The following is a 16,176-nucleotide window of genomic DNA, read 5'->3' on the forward strand; positions in this document are numbered from 1 at the left end:
GGTTAATAGTGTACTAGGGGGTGGACACTGTTAGCCATTTCCCATTTTTTTTTTAAACATGACTTTCTCAAGAACTGTTAAGTATACGAAATATTCTTAAATGCCAAATTGTAGCCAGATAACTTACCTTTCGGTAAAAGTAGAAAAAAGTTGGTTCTGATTGACCTATTACGCGGTGTGATGCTTTGAATATTAGGTGGTTAACTGTTGAACAGGTGACCCTACTCACCGGCAGGAACACAAGACTATGAATATGATCTCTTTTTATTTGGCTGCGGTTTTCTGTAAGGTGGAGATACTTCCCCAGTTGGGTTCTGCTGTAGATCTAGAATGACATCCGCTGTGCTGTGCCCTACCACACAAAGTGAGATGACATTGACAGTGCCCATACCTCTCTTTGGACGTAGTTTAAGGACATACCCGGGTCCAATTCCAATCCATTGTTTGTTGCGAGGACATTTTCAACTTTTTCTTTTCGCTAATGAATGTGTTAACAGGCCTCAATGTGAAGACAAGCCACATTTCCCCGTATTGGCCTTATTATCAACAAGATTTCTTAGAAATCTTAGTAAATTCCCAAAGAAAAGGCCACGAAGTCAAACTGGTCGAGAATGTGGATATTACCTTCTACACAGTGCTACCTATGTATAGTTTGATCTCTGCTCTGGCTGTAGGAATGTTTAGCTAGATAAAAGCGTTTCTGTGTATGTAGCCTGTTCGCCGGGAAGAAAAATACACCCGCCGAGAACTCGCTGCTTGCCGTTATCTTATTATTTAATGTGATATATGAATCGTGTGTTTTATAATGTTAATAAAAATAATATAAGAATCCTTTATTGTGCGATGGGCACCATATGAAAAAGAGAATATAGATAAAGAACACAAATTTCAACTACACTGAAAAAAATAGATAGCCGAACTGGTTTTGTAACTTTACTAAATAACTAAACTACGGTTATAAGAAAATAAACTTTGCATAAATTTACAAACTTATTTTGTAGTGTATACCCAGTACCTGAACACTGATAGCCAAAAAGTTTTGTAACATATAACACATAGTTCGCAAGTCCCAACTTTTGTGTAAACAGTAACCAAAATTTTGTTACAGTTATGCAAACATTTCTTTCAGTGTAGGTAACAACAGATGATCTTATCAAGCGATCTCTTTTTGACAACCTTTGGGTAACAGGAAACTGATAACTTACAACAATGAACAATGGGACTGCCTATAATATTATAAGAACAGCATCACATATCAAGTATCAAAAATAGATTCAAGAAATACACACACAAATAAAGGCAAGTTAAGGGGCTGTCAACACCCAATGCCCTTGAAATTGATGTTACTTAAACAGTTTTTTAAGAAAGAGTATTTGTTTTAGTCAAGAGGGAAAAATATATGTTCATATTAATTATATTTCAAAGATCGTGGTTGTACTCGATACATGATTGAACGAAATCGGCTAGATATCAAATAATTGCAAAGATTGGTCTTAAAATCACAATTAAACGGTTCTATGTCTTTATTGTTTTGACTTAGGGTCTGCAATTAAAATCACAATTTCAAAACATTTATATCTAAACCGCTAACGAGTAAAATATTATACTAATAATCCACTTTTTTATTTAAATAATTTTCTTATTATTCCCTTGCCCAGGCCCAGTAACATGCGACAGTGCTATCTCATTTGCTCCGATACAAATAGACAGTGTGCGCGATTAAGGTATTGACAGCCTCTTAAGGCAGCGAGTCGTTATGTGAGTTTAACCTTTTGACCGCCAAAGACGTCATATGACGCGCGCGGCTACGGCCCAATATCAATCTTCATGCGTACCGACAAGGTTCACGATTACGCGCCGCGTATGATAGGCCGTTTAAAAGGCTTTTAAATATAAGAAGGGATTTCGCATATTCGCAAAGCATTCCACAATCGAACAGCTCGAAAAGTGAAGGATGAATTATAAAATTTAGATGAAGATGAAAGAGAAGCCGGGAGATGCTTCTTCGCACAAAGAACAGAAAAGAAATACTTAAAACTCTCTTTGATATAAGTTACTCAATTTATTTGACTTAAAAATATATGATTACCTAGATTAGTATTAAAATGCTTTTAGAAAAATATAAAGACATTAAGTAAATTGAATTTTGCGCAAAATAAGGTTTCAATTCCATTTTCGTAACAATGCAACCACTTAGCGCCGACGAGTTTTTTTAAAGAATGTCAATACCTGAAGCCTGATAACATTTGAGAAATAAACTTTTCGATTATAATAAAGAATCATTTTGGGGGTTGATAAAAGCGTTCTTGTGTAAGGGGCGGGGGTTGTCAAGTCGGCAGTCGACACACTTGAGGCGAGCAAACAAAGTTCGTCGCGTGAAAACAACGCGATCGAGCGCGACATTGCTAGGGTTGCCTTTAAAACGTAAAGGTACAGAATGAAGTATTTCAATTATTACAATTTGGAAGTTAGAAGTAGTGTACAATACAATACAATAAAAAGCGGCCAAGTGCGAGTCGGACTCGCCCATGAAGGGTTCCGTACCATTTATGACGTATTAAAAAAACTACTTACTAGATCTGGTTCAAACCAATTTTCTTTGGAAGTTTGCATGGTAATGTATATCTTATATTTTTTTTAGATTTTTCATTCCGTTATTTTAGAAGTTACAGGGGGGGGGGGACACTTTTTTTCACTTTGGAAGTGTCTCTCGCGCAAACTATTCAGTTTAGAAAAAAATGATATTAGAAACCTAAATATCATTTTTGAAGACCTATCCTTAGATACCCCACACGTATGGGATTGATGAAAAAAAAAATTTTTTTTTAATTTTATGACGTATTAAAAAAAAACTACTTACTAGATCTCGTTCGAACCAATTTTCGGTGGAAGTTTGCATGGCAATGTATATCATATATTTTTTTTAGATTTTTCATTCTGTTATTTTAGAAGTTACGGGGGGGGGGGGGACACACTTTTTACCACTTTGGAAGTGTCTCTCGCGCAAACTATTCAGTTTAGAAAAAAATGATATTAGAAACCTCAATATCATTTTTAAAGACCTATCCATAGATACCCCACACGTATGGGTTTGATGAAAAAAGATTTTTTGAGTTTCAGTTCTAAGTATGGGGAACCCCCAAAATTTATTGTTTTTTTTCTATTTTTGTGTAAACATCATAATGCGGTTCATAGAATACATCTACTTACCAAGTTTGAACAGTATAGCTTTTATAGTTTCGGAAAAAAGTGGCTGTGACAGAATCGGACAGACAGACGGACATGACGAATCTATAAGGGTTCCGTTTTTTGCCATTTGGCTACGGAACCCTAAAAATACAAATAGTCTTTATTGCACACCTCAATACAGAAACAGTACAAATAATACAACACATAAAGTAGAGGTTACAATGTATATAATTAATTATTTTATTTGTCTAGGACATTATTAGCCTATCAAATTTTACTGCAATCCGTTCATTAACACTTTATTATTATACAGTAGGTAAAGAAGACATGACTGTAAATGTATGTACAGTGTAAGGGTGAAACGAATCTCATTCTAAATATGATTTAAATGATTTAATCGTTAGCTTAAATAACGATCTGTTCGAATAATTTAATCACATTAAGAATAATGATTAAGAATTTAAATCATAAGATTTAATCATATCTAATTGAATCTGTTTCATTAGCTAATGATATTCGTAACAAGTTGATACAATATTACATTTAAGAATAACGTTTCCGTTTTGATCTTAGTTTTAATCAATTTTCCCCACACTGCCAAACAGTAAAAAGAGGCAATAAACCAAATGGTAAAATTATTCGGTAGTAGTTGCCACGAAGCTTGAAAAATCAGGTTTCAACACAGTAGAAGATAAGAAATTACAAAATACGGGCCGCTGAAGAGCACAAACTCGCTGCGGGTGACAACCCTTGACAAGGCCCGCGGCAGTACCACGCAAACTCGAACCAACTATTGTTGCAACCGACAAAAACATTTAACCATCGTTCTAATGAATTGCATCCCATTTGAATAGTTCCGAAGTTGCTGAATTGCAAAACGGGCAGATGCGACCAGACAGAAGCCTGAGTTATGCTTAATTTTCGGTTTATTAATAAAACTTTGTACACGCTACAAGTTTCGAGTTTCACGTGATATCTACTGTTATTGAAACTGAATTTAAACTAATACTGAAAATGCTTAAGGTAATGGCGCTCCCACATTCGCTGTTATAATAAAACTTTGTACACGCTACAAATTTCGAGTTTCACGTGATATCTACTGTTATTGAAACTGAATTTAAACTAATACTGAAAATGCTTAAGGTAATGGCGCTCCCACGTTGGCTGTTATAAAATGTTGTACAACATCGTGTGACAGGGACATCATGATAGTATTGATAGTAATTTATTATCTTGTCCCTGTCACACGATGTTATATTAACATTTTAAAACAACCAATGTGGGAACACCATAAATTAACTGTTGTTTGAACGAAAATTGATTCATAATTTATTGCGTAAAAACATAAATGAGTAGAAAGAAGTAGAAACAAGAAACTACAAGTTGAAGTTAACAAAGTTAGGGAGTGTCATTTTTATAGAAATTTGTCATTAATGATGAGATTGCCACACTTTGTCATTGAAAATACTATGCAGAGACAGCATGGTGGGATTCTGTCTTGTTTAAACACACTTTTGGTTACGTTCAATCATTTATCTAGAATCGATATTCTTTTCTAATTCCCAAATTTTTTTTCTCAAAAATTATGCGATAGCAATTATATCAATCGCTAAAAATGTATAAGGAATCTTAAATAATTTTATGGCTCCTCTACAAGATGGACCAGCGCGGTGGCCATGCGATGGTTATGGCTCCTCGACACGATGGCCTAGTGCTGAACCAGCGAGATGGCCTTGCGATTGTTGAGAGCACGCACTATGAAATGGGCCACGTGTAGATGCGTAACAAACTCGCGAACTTCCCTTGCCAGCAGCTCTGTGGCAGAGTATGCTGCTCTCGCATCGGTCTTTTCAGTCACCAAAAAAGATGTTTTGCGGACATTGCACTATAGATAGTCTGAAATAGACGATAAGGCCAGTAGTAGTAGTAGTAGATGCGTAGGCACCATCGCTGGCCTACCTTTGATGTGCGGACAAAAAACCGTCACCGTGACCATCCCATCGCCATCCCGCCGCGCCATAAGCCATCCAACACAACTACCCTCCGTACACGCTGGCTCATCTTAGTGGGCCAGTATGATGGTCCATCGTGTTGTGGAACTATTACAGTGACAGTAATTTTACTTTGAAGGTAATTAAATATTGATGATATCGCGGCAAATAACTTCTCTAAATTCCTAACTGAAGAAACAATATTAGTTTTATACATTTTAGGAAATGAAAGAAGCGAAACCTACCCCTCCGGGAAATAGGCGTGATTATATGTATTTACTTTCCGCACTATTTCACCTAACTTACTATCTACATATAACTTGATTATGAGGAGATAAACACAGATTCAATTTTTATTCATATTATGCTTTAGGTATATTATTCTGCTTCGTTTTATGCAAAATAATTGTCTGCCGAGCGTGATCGAACGTGCTTCGTACAGGGGAAGTTACATTCTTATTTGAATATCGACCAGGAAGCCTGTTCGAACTTACATTTCGATATCAAATGTACTTGTTCATGTGCATTTTAATTGTATTTGTTTGTACACGTATTGGCGCGAGCGAGACGTATGCCTCAATAACAAAATGTTGTTGAAATTATTGAAGCTCTGCCTAGTTTTTTAAATAATAAAACCGTACAATATAAGGATTTAAAAGTTGGTTGGTTTTTCCACGTGTGATAATAAAAATAGTTTTCTTAACTAATAAATATATTGTTAATTAAGTCAAGTAATCAGAGACTTTTAAACTCTTAATCGTAAAGTTCGTAGATATTATGAAAATACGGTTTTATTTAACATTTCTCTTTTGGTTCCGGTTTTACACACTTACACATATTTAAACAGCTGATTTTCTGTTTATTTTAATACGTCGCTGGTGTTCCTCATTCGAGTTTAATATTCAACGTTATAAGCAACTGACTTCAAAATGTATTTCCATTATTAAGGAATCACACGAAACTAGCCGCCTAGAAATTAAGCAAGATGAAATTAAGTAGGTACTTAGTTTCACATACAAGATTACTACCTACTCCCTCTATTTTCTATATTTAATAACTTTTAGTAATGAAAACTACCACAGTAAAAAAGATTTAATTTGAGATCTATTTCGTACCTTGTCACAGTGACAAACAACATGAAAGTCGCTAGATACGTCAAACTATTGTCACTGAGTCACAAATTAAATCTTTTGTCTGTTATATACTAGACCTATGTCTAGTAAAATAAAATAATCTTGATTCTGATTCTGAATATATAGCTATCTGTACTACAGAATCAGACTCAAGATCATTTTATTACAAGCTTTTATTTACTTTCACCTGACCGTTGTCTGTTTGTAATCAAATCTTGGAAGTTAAATTTGATCCACTTCCCGGTTTCCGATTGAGCTGAAAATTTGCATACATATGTAAGTCGGGTGACAATGCAATATTATGGTACCATCGAGCTGATCTGATGATGGAGACAAGAGGTGGACATAGGAACTCTGTGATAAAACAACGCAACCTAATTGTGTTTGGGGTTTTTAGAATTTGCTCGATGAGTATTAGATGCCTATGAGTATTAGAAGAAAAGTACAGTCAGCGATAAAAGCTTGTGCCAAAAATGAAATTTGTGCCAAAACTTATTATTTACAGAATACTTAAAAACAACATGTAGTACTTACAGTAGGTGATAAAGTTTTCAGTCGGTGAACGACATGCAAAAATTATATAAACTAATATGAAAACGTAATCAAGGTGATATATATTTTTTACTATAAATACTTAATTTAAAATGAATACAATAACATACGATGCATTGCGATAGTTACGTAAATGTTCAGGAGAAGTTTTATTTCATATAAAATTAGAGCGGAACTTTGATAGTATGAGGGCATCTTTTTCGGGAAGGGTTCGTGTGACGTTTAAACTCGGTAGCAGCCTCTAAAGATCCTTGTTGTTGTTGTGTTGTTGTTGTTGTCCTAAAGCACCCCAGAGGTGCAAAGGGCCTTCACAAGCTCGCGCCACGCCTTCCTATCTTCAGCTCGTCCTCTGGCCTCGCTCCAGCTCAACCCGACCGCTCGTAACTCTCTTTGGACGGACCGTTGCCAAGAGTGTACAGGACGCCCGGAGCCACGGCTTCCGTCCGGCGGTTTCCACGCCAAAAACGCGAAAGACGCGAAAGAAGAGATTCTTGACCTATTCTTCTTGATTCTTTAGTCTAATCTATCCTCCTCTTTACCTATTATTCGTTCGTCGAAATACTTCGAAGCGTCCATAAATAAAAGCACTGTTGGGCATTTCTGTTCAAAATTTTACCAACCTTTTTTGTGATAACTCTCGTGAGACGCAAACATATTAAATATATTAAAAAACCGAACAAGTGCGAGTCGGACTTGCCCACCGAGGGTTCCGTACTTTTTAGTATATGTTGTTATAGCTGCAAATACATCATCTGTGAAAATTTCAACTGTTTAGCTATCACGGTTCATAAGATACAGCCTGGTGACTGACGGAGAGACAGACAGGCAGACGGACGGACAGTTGAATCTTAGTAATAGGGTCCCGTTTTATCCTTTCGGTACGGAACCCTAAAAAACGGGTCACTACGTATACGTATTTGACAATAATGCCGTCAACGAGGGTTTTTTCTCCTTCACCGGGCGTGGTGGGCTGCGGCCCGCAATCTGCGCCCGTCCACCAACGCGAGCTCCGGACTACACTCCCCAGTAGAGAGTGAGTACGTTATTAAAATATTTTTAATTTTTTTGTGTTAGAATTGATAATTTTTATATTATTTCTATTCGGAATCACGAACTTTTTATATTTTTACTAAGAAAAAGTGTTCCTAAAATATTTGGTCTGTTTAGTAACGGTTTTCAATACAACGTTCTATGACCGTAAAAAAACGGACCAAAAAATTTTACAAAAATTTAGGGAACACTTTTTTCTCCAATACGGATAGAAAGAGCTCGTGAGTCTAAGTGGAAATAGTATAGAAAGTCTAAAATCTAAAATGCATGTTGGGGTTACAACTTTAAATAGAAATGCCCTGTTGCAAACCTTGCAAAACAACGAAGCTTAACTTGTGCTTGTTCCTTTTTTAAAACGTCAATAGCATGGCGACAGGCAGTAGACAAAAAGAGAAGGACGCCTGTTCCGCCATTTTGCCGCCCGGATTAGTGTGAAACATTCCACTCGGCTGTATTTGGCGTAGAACATTGTGTTGGATTGCGAGTTGACAATTCTTGGATGCCTATTCGAACCGAGTCGGTTAATTCATTTTTTATCACACTAGAACGAAAAACATCTTATTTCATGCAGGTTTACTGAAAGACAAGGGCATGTATTGTTCCTGTGGGAGTTATAGACTGTGAAAAAAAGCCCGAGGGAGTAAAGGTATAAATGAGTTTTACTTTTAAAATACTGATTTATAATTTATTTTTATTGTTTTTCTCAAAAAATTGTTAATTTGATAAATTTAACAGCCGTTAAAAAATATGTTTGACAGAATTTTCAATCGTGACTAAATACTAGATAGGTCTGCCATTCTACATTTGCTATTTTCTCTAGGTCTACATTTGCCATTTTCTCGATTTTTAGATTATTGTCCATCCGCATACTCTCTGATAGTCGGTTATTACTACAAGCTCTGCAAAGTTATACTTTGACCTCAGGGCTAATCTACGAATGCCATAAAGCTCTGTCAGAGGTATGCACCACCACCAGCGTAACTCTGCAGTGGATCAAGGGATACAGCAATTTACGAGGTAACGATGCAGTCGACATATTGGTGAGAGGAGGCTCGCAACTGAAGGTGGCTGGACCGGAGCCAATTATACCTCTGCCTTATGCCTGGCTCCGGAACATGCTGCGACACAACACGAAAGTAAAACATCAACAGTACTGGTCTAACCTAGGCACGTGCAGGCAGGCGAAGGAAGCCCTTCTGAGAATCGACCCCGGTTTGTCAAGGAGGCTGAGACAGCTGAAGAGGCCACAGCTCCGGTTTTTGTCTGGGGCCATAACTGGTCACGCCCCACTAAACAAACACATATTAACCCTACGTGTTACAGATAGACCCCTCTGCGGGGCGTGCATGGAGGCAGAGGAGACAGCCGCCCACGTCATTCTTGATGCCCAGGGTTGGCAGAGTACCGGGTACAATACCTCGGTTCGCCGGGGTCTCTCCCAGGAGTCATCGGCAACATCAAGGGTCTGCTAGGCTTCTTGGTAGAGTTAACACGATTTAAAAAAATGGAGTTACGAGATATGCGACCTTAACCGTCGATATATGAAGTATTTATGAAGATAAAGTATTTCAAAGCTAAACACAAGATACATGAATTTATGTAGCATGCTTCTGAGATTTTTGAAAATTATTTTTAAATTATAATTTACAAAAATATCAAAAAATAAACTCTGTATAAGCTTAAGTTTATCGCCCTTAGTATAATGGCATAAACAAATTTTATATTTTAGACAAAATACCTAACAAATCTGGCAAATTACGTTTTTTTTGCTCTCCTCAAAACAAAATTCAAAACCGAGACATCTACTTGTTATCTGCTTTAGGCTGCCGAGCTGTGTGGTTGATGTAACATATTTTCAATAATGTTAATATCCAGGTAGGAAAATGAGGACTACATTTATATGAAAAGGTGGTTTCTCGCGGGTCCTACACTTTCATCTTAACACCCAAGAAGCCGCGTTTAGCTCGAAATTCATAAATCTCTTATTGCGCAGCATTTTACCGAGAAAATATTATTAGTTTCAAGTAGCACAAAGCCTTATTTCATGAATAATAGAAAGCAGATCTTTGTGTTTTCTGGAGATTATTAGTTTAATTAATTAAATTACTCTCGGCTTTGATAATTATTGCTTGTTAAGATTATCTTTAACTACAATGGCTCGAGTGCTTCTAGAAAATGACAATCCACTTTGATTCTGAGTTTATCCAGATTTTAGTCATAAAGATAAAAGAGAAAAGACATTTATTCGTGATGATAAAAAACCTATACGAACATGCACAGACAATAAAAGCAGAAAAAAAACAGAACAATAACTGTGCATCATGAATTGGTTCCCAACTCAGCATAATTCTAGCTATTAAACCAGCGCTGGTCTTCCGTTGGGCCCCATACAGATATCATCATCATCATCAGTTCATGCTGTCTTTATATTTGACGACCGGTTTGGCCTAGTGGGTAGTGACCCTGCCTATGAAGCTGATGGTCCCGGGTTCAAATCCTGGTAAGAGCATTTATTCGTGTGATGAGCATGGATATTTGTTCCTGAGTCATGGGTGTTTTCTGTGTATTTAAGTATTTATAAATATTTATATATTATATATATCGTTGTCTAAGTACCCTCAACACAAGCCTTATTGAGCTTACTGTGGGACTTAGTCAATTTGTGTAATAATGTCCTATAATATTTATTTATTTATTTATTTATATTTGCCGATTTTCAGTTCATCTTGTGGAAGGCATAAGTCTACCTATACGGACATATACACCTATTGATTTTTCTATAGAGACATGGCAAGATAAGACAACTTTTTACCAAGCACTTTGTAGGTGAGCACAGCATCGTCTCCTTCCTGTCGCGGGCCTAACGTGGTGATATTGATGACGAACCCCCAGCGGTCCACCACCAGTTTCTCTAGAAGTACGGCAAGATAGTTCAGTTCTTACCTCCAAGCACTCGGCAGGTGAGCAGAACATCGTCTCCTTCCTGGTGCGGGCCCAACGTGGTGGTGTTGATAACGCGCCCCCAGCGGTCCACCACCACCGGCTTCTCTGGGGGCACTGGAAGAGAATAACATGTTTAGAACTAGTTTTGCTGAATGTAATTTTGTTCGGGGCTGATGACTTTAAGGGTAGAGGAATAAATAAAGAGAAGTCATTAAATGGTCAGCCAAAAATGTATATTTTGTTCAGCAGAAAATTCAGATGATCAGCAAGGGTTGCTGACCAACTGTTTTTTTGTAGACTAGTTAAATTATATCCAAAACGAAATTCCAACGTCCCAGAAACGTTTTTTTTTTAGGAGAAGAAAGGGATAAGATACAAATAGAATTCAGTTTCGTACCTGAAAACTAGTTCGAATCTATAGGGATATTAGTATTATAGGAGGATTATTATAAGACATTCCCTCCTCGTGTGTGTTCTACCGCTTGTACAATGGGCTGTGCTCTGAAGAATTGTTTGACATGATGCCAACGGCCGCTTTCTATCACCGCACCGCTCGCCGTCGGCAGGGTGTTCATCCTCACACCCTAGAACTTAAATGGTCGCGTACTGTGCGGTTTAAGAGGAATTTCCTTCCGCGAACGCTTTGGCTGTGGAATGAGCTTCCTGCCGAGGTTTTCCCGAGGGGCTACAGTATGGGGTTCTTAGAAAAGGAGTGTACAGGTTTTTAAAGGGTCGGCAACGCGCATGTAATACCTCTGGTGTTGCAGGCGTCCATAGGATACGGTGACTGCTTACCATCAGGCGGGCCGCTTGTTTGCCACAGTCGTGGTATAAAAAAAGGATACATACTGCGAAAAACCAAACTTCCAAAACAGCACAACAATAATAAGAATGAGGAGGAAAACGAGTTCTACAATAAAAAATATAAATTCAAAGACGTCAATATTTTAGGTAGATCTTCGACCTTCGTATTATATTCAGACCGTGAATGCGTATCCAAGTAGCATTAATCCCAAATAAAATATTAGCCAATCGTCAGAGCAATCCCGAGTTTAAATTTCTCAACAACCGTAAAAAACAAATAAAATAAAAAAAGTCAGTAAACAGTAACATCCGCCCGTTTACAGAGAAGATAAGCCGAAAGTAAATCTCTCGCCTTTTGTTCGTTTGTTTTCCTAATTTCGCGCGCCTATCTGCGGCGATGAATAAAATATGCGATCGCTTCTCGTAATGCGGCACCATCAGTCTGGCGCTACGGCAGCTTGCATTCTCCATGAGCTTCTAACTGCGAAGTGTACCGAATACCTGCTCTAAGGTGATGATAAGTACGACTAACTGCGCAAGCAGACCTTCGTCAATCGTTCTGAGTTGCGCGTTTGCACTCTTATGATATTCCGATTCCTCGAGGAATCAGAACAAATCAGGCATCTGGTGTTCTTTATAATATAAACCGGATATTTCTTGTTAGAAGTATAGTCACTAGTAATACAATTTGCACCGAACTACTCGATCATTCTTTCCTTACTCATAGTTATATATAAGTAATATAGAAATATTTGCGAGTCCGTAATAGTACATTACGATACAAGTGCGAAAAATAGGAAATTCGAAACGAGTGGCGATAAATTAAAACACGACCGAAGGGAGTGTTTTAAATCGACACGAGTTGCGAATTACCTATTCGCATATGTATCGTACAACGTTTTACAGTACATATGGCCCTTTAAATGTTCGACACAGTAACGTAATATGCTACTTCTCGCACTAGTGCTATAAAGTAGCCCCATATGTACTGTAAAAGAATTGATGCAATACTCGTAGCACTATCTTGAAACATTTTTATTACACACCTGTGCCTTGTGTCATTTTATTTTATTATTCATTTTGTTTGAAAATATGTTTCTAGTTTCTACTTTCTATGATGTTACAGAGATACCAATGCGCCGTGAAACTTAAAATTAACATATAACAAACATATAATTTTATATGTACATATTACAAATAACAGGTGCATACAAACAAATAATACAATAACAAATTATTATCAATAATTAGTAATTACACTTTCACAGATGTGGGCCTCGCATCCATTACTTCACAGAATCTCAAGCATTCATTTCTCACAGCCGCCCATCGCCACGCAAACAGCTCACACTCGGGTGCTGATGCCAAGAGAGCATTCAACTATAATAAAATAATATGATAATAAAATAATATTATAATAAAATAATATGATAATAAAATAATATTATAATAAAATAATATGATAGTAAAATAATATGATATTAAAATAATAAATAAATATGATTCCAAAATAATTTTCTAATTTTAACTAGAATTAAACCAATTATTAGTTACCACAAATGTATGGCGTTCGGCGTCAGCGTCCAGGGTACAAGTTTTAGTGTGTTTCATGGCGCTCTGGTAAAGATCCTAATGATATTAATCAATAGCTAAGGTAATTTAGTTAAATACTCGTAATATCAAATTGAAAGTAGGCCCATGAAAATAAGACTTTCCGTCTGCTCCGTTTCATGATCAAAACGGGTTAGATGCGATTCAGAGCGTCTTTCTGATTATCTGTAGCAAAGGGTTCGACGGATTCAGAAAAGGTCATCACATATCTGATTCGACCTTTAAATTCTTAAGCTTGTCCCAGCCTTTCAAGTGTCAATTCTTTTCTATTCTTAGAATCACGATCCGCGAAGAATAAGGAAATGTCTAGGCGTGTTCCCATTCGTTCACGAGCGAGAGTAAATCTTGTTTGCTAACAAACCGGTGTATCGCGAGAACCTTGTCAAGTATGTGATCGAAGTGCTCACTTGTACTGGTTCAGCTGATCCTTCGTCTTGCCAGTGCTTGGTACGCTGTTAGAATGACATCTCGCTGGCTTGACTTGCTCCGGAATAGCTCACCGACTGGAGACATTTTTCTGCCTGTTGCCTCGTGACGCTAATGATGCAGGCAAATTTTATAGGACAGTCTAGAGTTTCCGTGCAGTCTCGTCGCTACGTTGTTATAGGTACGAGTGCAATTTTTGGAATAATTTTTCGTGTTTTATAGGTATCATGTGTTCCGGTTTTTTTTTTACTTTTCTTTTAATATTAATTAGATACTACCCCATGAGACAATTCACATTTAGCTTATATCAAATAATATTTTTTAAGATCAATGGTAGGTCGTGACTGAAGTTTTGTTACTTTGAACTATTAAATTTTGTGTATTGAAAATTCTTCTGTACCCCTAGTGTAAATAAATTCGATTTTGAAACGTGACGTACGCGTTTGCGTTTAGTCTCATTTTGTATTGGATTTAGAAAGAGCGCGCCAAGCGGGACGTTTTGGAAACTCAAAATCCTATACAAAATGAGACTTAACGCAAACACGTTCGTCACGTTATGATGTCGATAAAATTTACACTAGGGGTACTGAATATTAATTAATGTTAACTACAGCCAATTTGTTTTAATCATCCAATTTCCTTCAATAATTGTAACCATAAAAAGACATTTATCGTATTTTACTTTACGGTATAATGTGTGCAAGTGTGCCGTCTTAAATCAAGATAGATATAAGGCATTATAATAACGAGGTGTACGGCATTGGCATAACTAACGTGTCAATGTTTGGCATGTAATAGTCAGTAGCGCTTCCCATCGCCTACCACACGTATAGCTTAATATGAACCAGTTATGAGAGTGATTTTCGACACACATATCAGGTAAACAGATCCACTGGTGATTGTTTCACTGTTTGTCTCCTTCAAAGTGTCATCTATGATCAGTACTAACCCCCCAGCATATTACGAAGCGCGACTCCATACTTGAAATCGCACTTGACATAATTTAAGAAGTGTACTTTTTAGGGGGTTCTGTACACTGTGCTTCAGTGGCTGCCAGTTCTACAATCCCTAAGACTATTTCCCACGGCGATTTCATAATTTTCCAATTTTTAGATGGTCTACAATCATGATTCTTGTCAATGAGCTACTAAATTATGAATAGGTATATACAGAAAATCATTTATTTTTTATTAGCTTTCCAGCAAAGTAAATCATCTTAAGAAGCTCTCCTAGTTCTAAGTTTTCCATTTTTATTGGAAGTTCAAATACTAGTTGCGTAACGTGCATATCGATTGTTGGAATACTAAAGTTGAATAGACTCTGGGCTCTTTTATTCTAGGAAAACTCAGACAGATGAGAAGCACGAGCGTACGGATTCATAGAATTACACAATACTAAGCTTTTCATTTATTTTTGAGTTATAAATAAAGTGGACGTGGGAGTGCCCATTACTGGCCTAGTACATGACATTTTAAAACTGAAGTCATTGTCAATAGATGTAGGACCAGGGTATCATCTATTGAGCATTATGAAATGGAACACTAGGACGTTTATGATAATATTGATGTGGTACGTTTTTATTCTGTAAGTTATGTGTAATGTGTATAAATACTATATAATCTACTTTGTAATGTAATTGTGTGTGTGAATGTAGGTTTCATAACGTTTTAGCAACACCTACTTTTTCGATTATCTTCTCTATTTCCGCTACCCAAAGGTTGTCTGGAAGAGATCGCTCTTTAGCGATAAGACCGCCTGTTGTCTGCCCCTACATTTAATCAATTGTTTATTTTCTTGTATCTTTTTACTGAGGTGTGCCAATAAAGAGTATTCTATCTATCTACTAAAAGTTCATGAATAACTGATAGTTATCAGCGTCCCCGCCACACAAAATTTATGGTAGGTATTTCGTGACGTGTACACAATACGTAGGAGGGCTTAAATCCTTTGCATTTTGCGTAAAATACAGGGCGGTTTTTACATAGTTATAACAAGGTGGATTCAATCAAAGCACTAAGAAAGGAAAGCCAAGAAAAGGCCAGACTGGTTTATCTAAGAATATGCTAGACAAGCGATCGAAATACTTCGCGTTATGATATGAGACGGCGGGTGACGGCAACGTTCCGGTTCGTTACCGCTACACCAGGGACCTGCGAGGGAACTCCGTTCCTGTATTTTAGGATTGTCTAAACATAGCATGTCACGAAGTTTTAGCTTTCTAATATTTTAGGTTCGGAGATGCCGTTCGGAGCGTGTTGGCAAATGTAATGGAGGCTAATAAAATATTTTGAAACGGGTAAACAGGGAAAGTTATACAACCTAAGATTGCGTGAATTTTAGGTTGGATATAGTTCGACATGTTTAAATCCATCACGAGGCATATGTAGAGAGATAACGCATTACGCGCTTAATATGCGCTTTTAAATGTTTTGTTTTGTTTTAGTGTTTTTGTGTGGCTGCTTATGGGGACAAATAAT

At 37.1% G+C, this 16,176-nt stretch overlaps 1 protein-coding gene across 1 annotated transcript in view; it reads right to left on the bottom strand.

The window, feature by feature from the left end:
- Window positions 1-16,176, bottom strand: part of LOC133518145 (nephrin) — a 732,429-nt gene that overhangs the window by 233,827 nt on the left and 482,426 nt on the right. The window contains exon 5 of the mRNA XM_061851736.1: window positions 10,859-10,972. Within this exon, the coding sequence (XP_061707720.1) occupies window positions 10,859-10,972 (114 nt within the window). The remainder of the gene's footprint in view (window positions 1-10,858; window positions 10,973-16,176) is intronic.

Source organism: Cydia pomonella, chromosome 5, assembly GCF_033807575.1.
Source record: "Cydia pomonella isolate Wapato2018A chromosome 5, ilCydPomo1, whole genome shotgun sequence".
Lineage (NCBI taxonomy): Eukaryota > Metazoa > Arthropoda > Insecta > Lepidoptera > Tortricidae > Cydia > Cydia pomonella.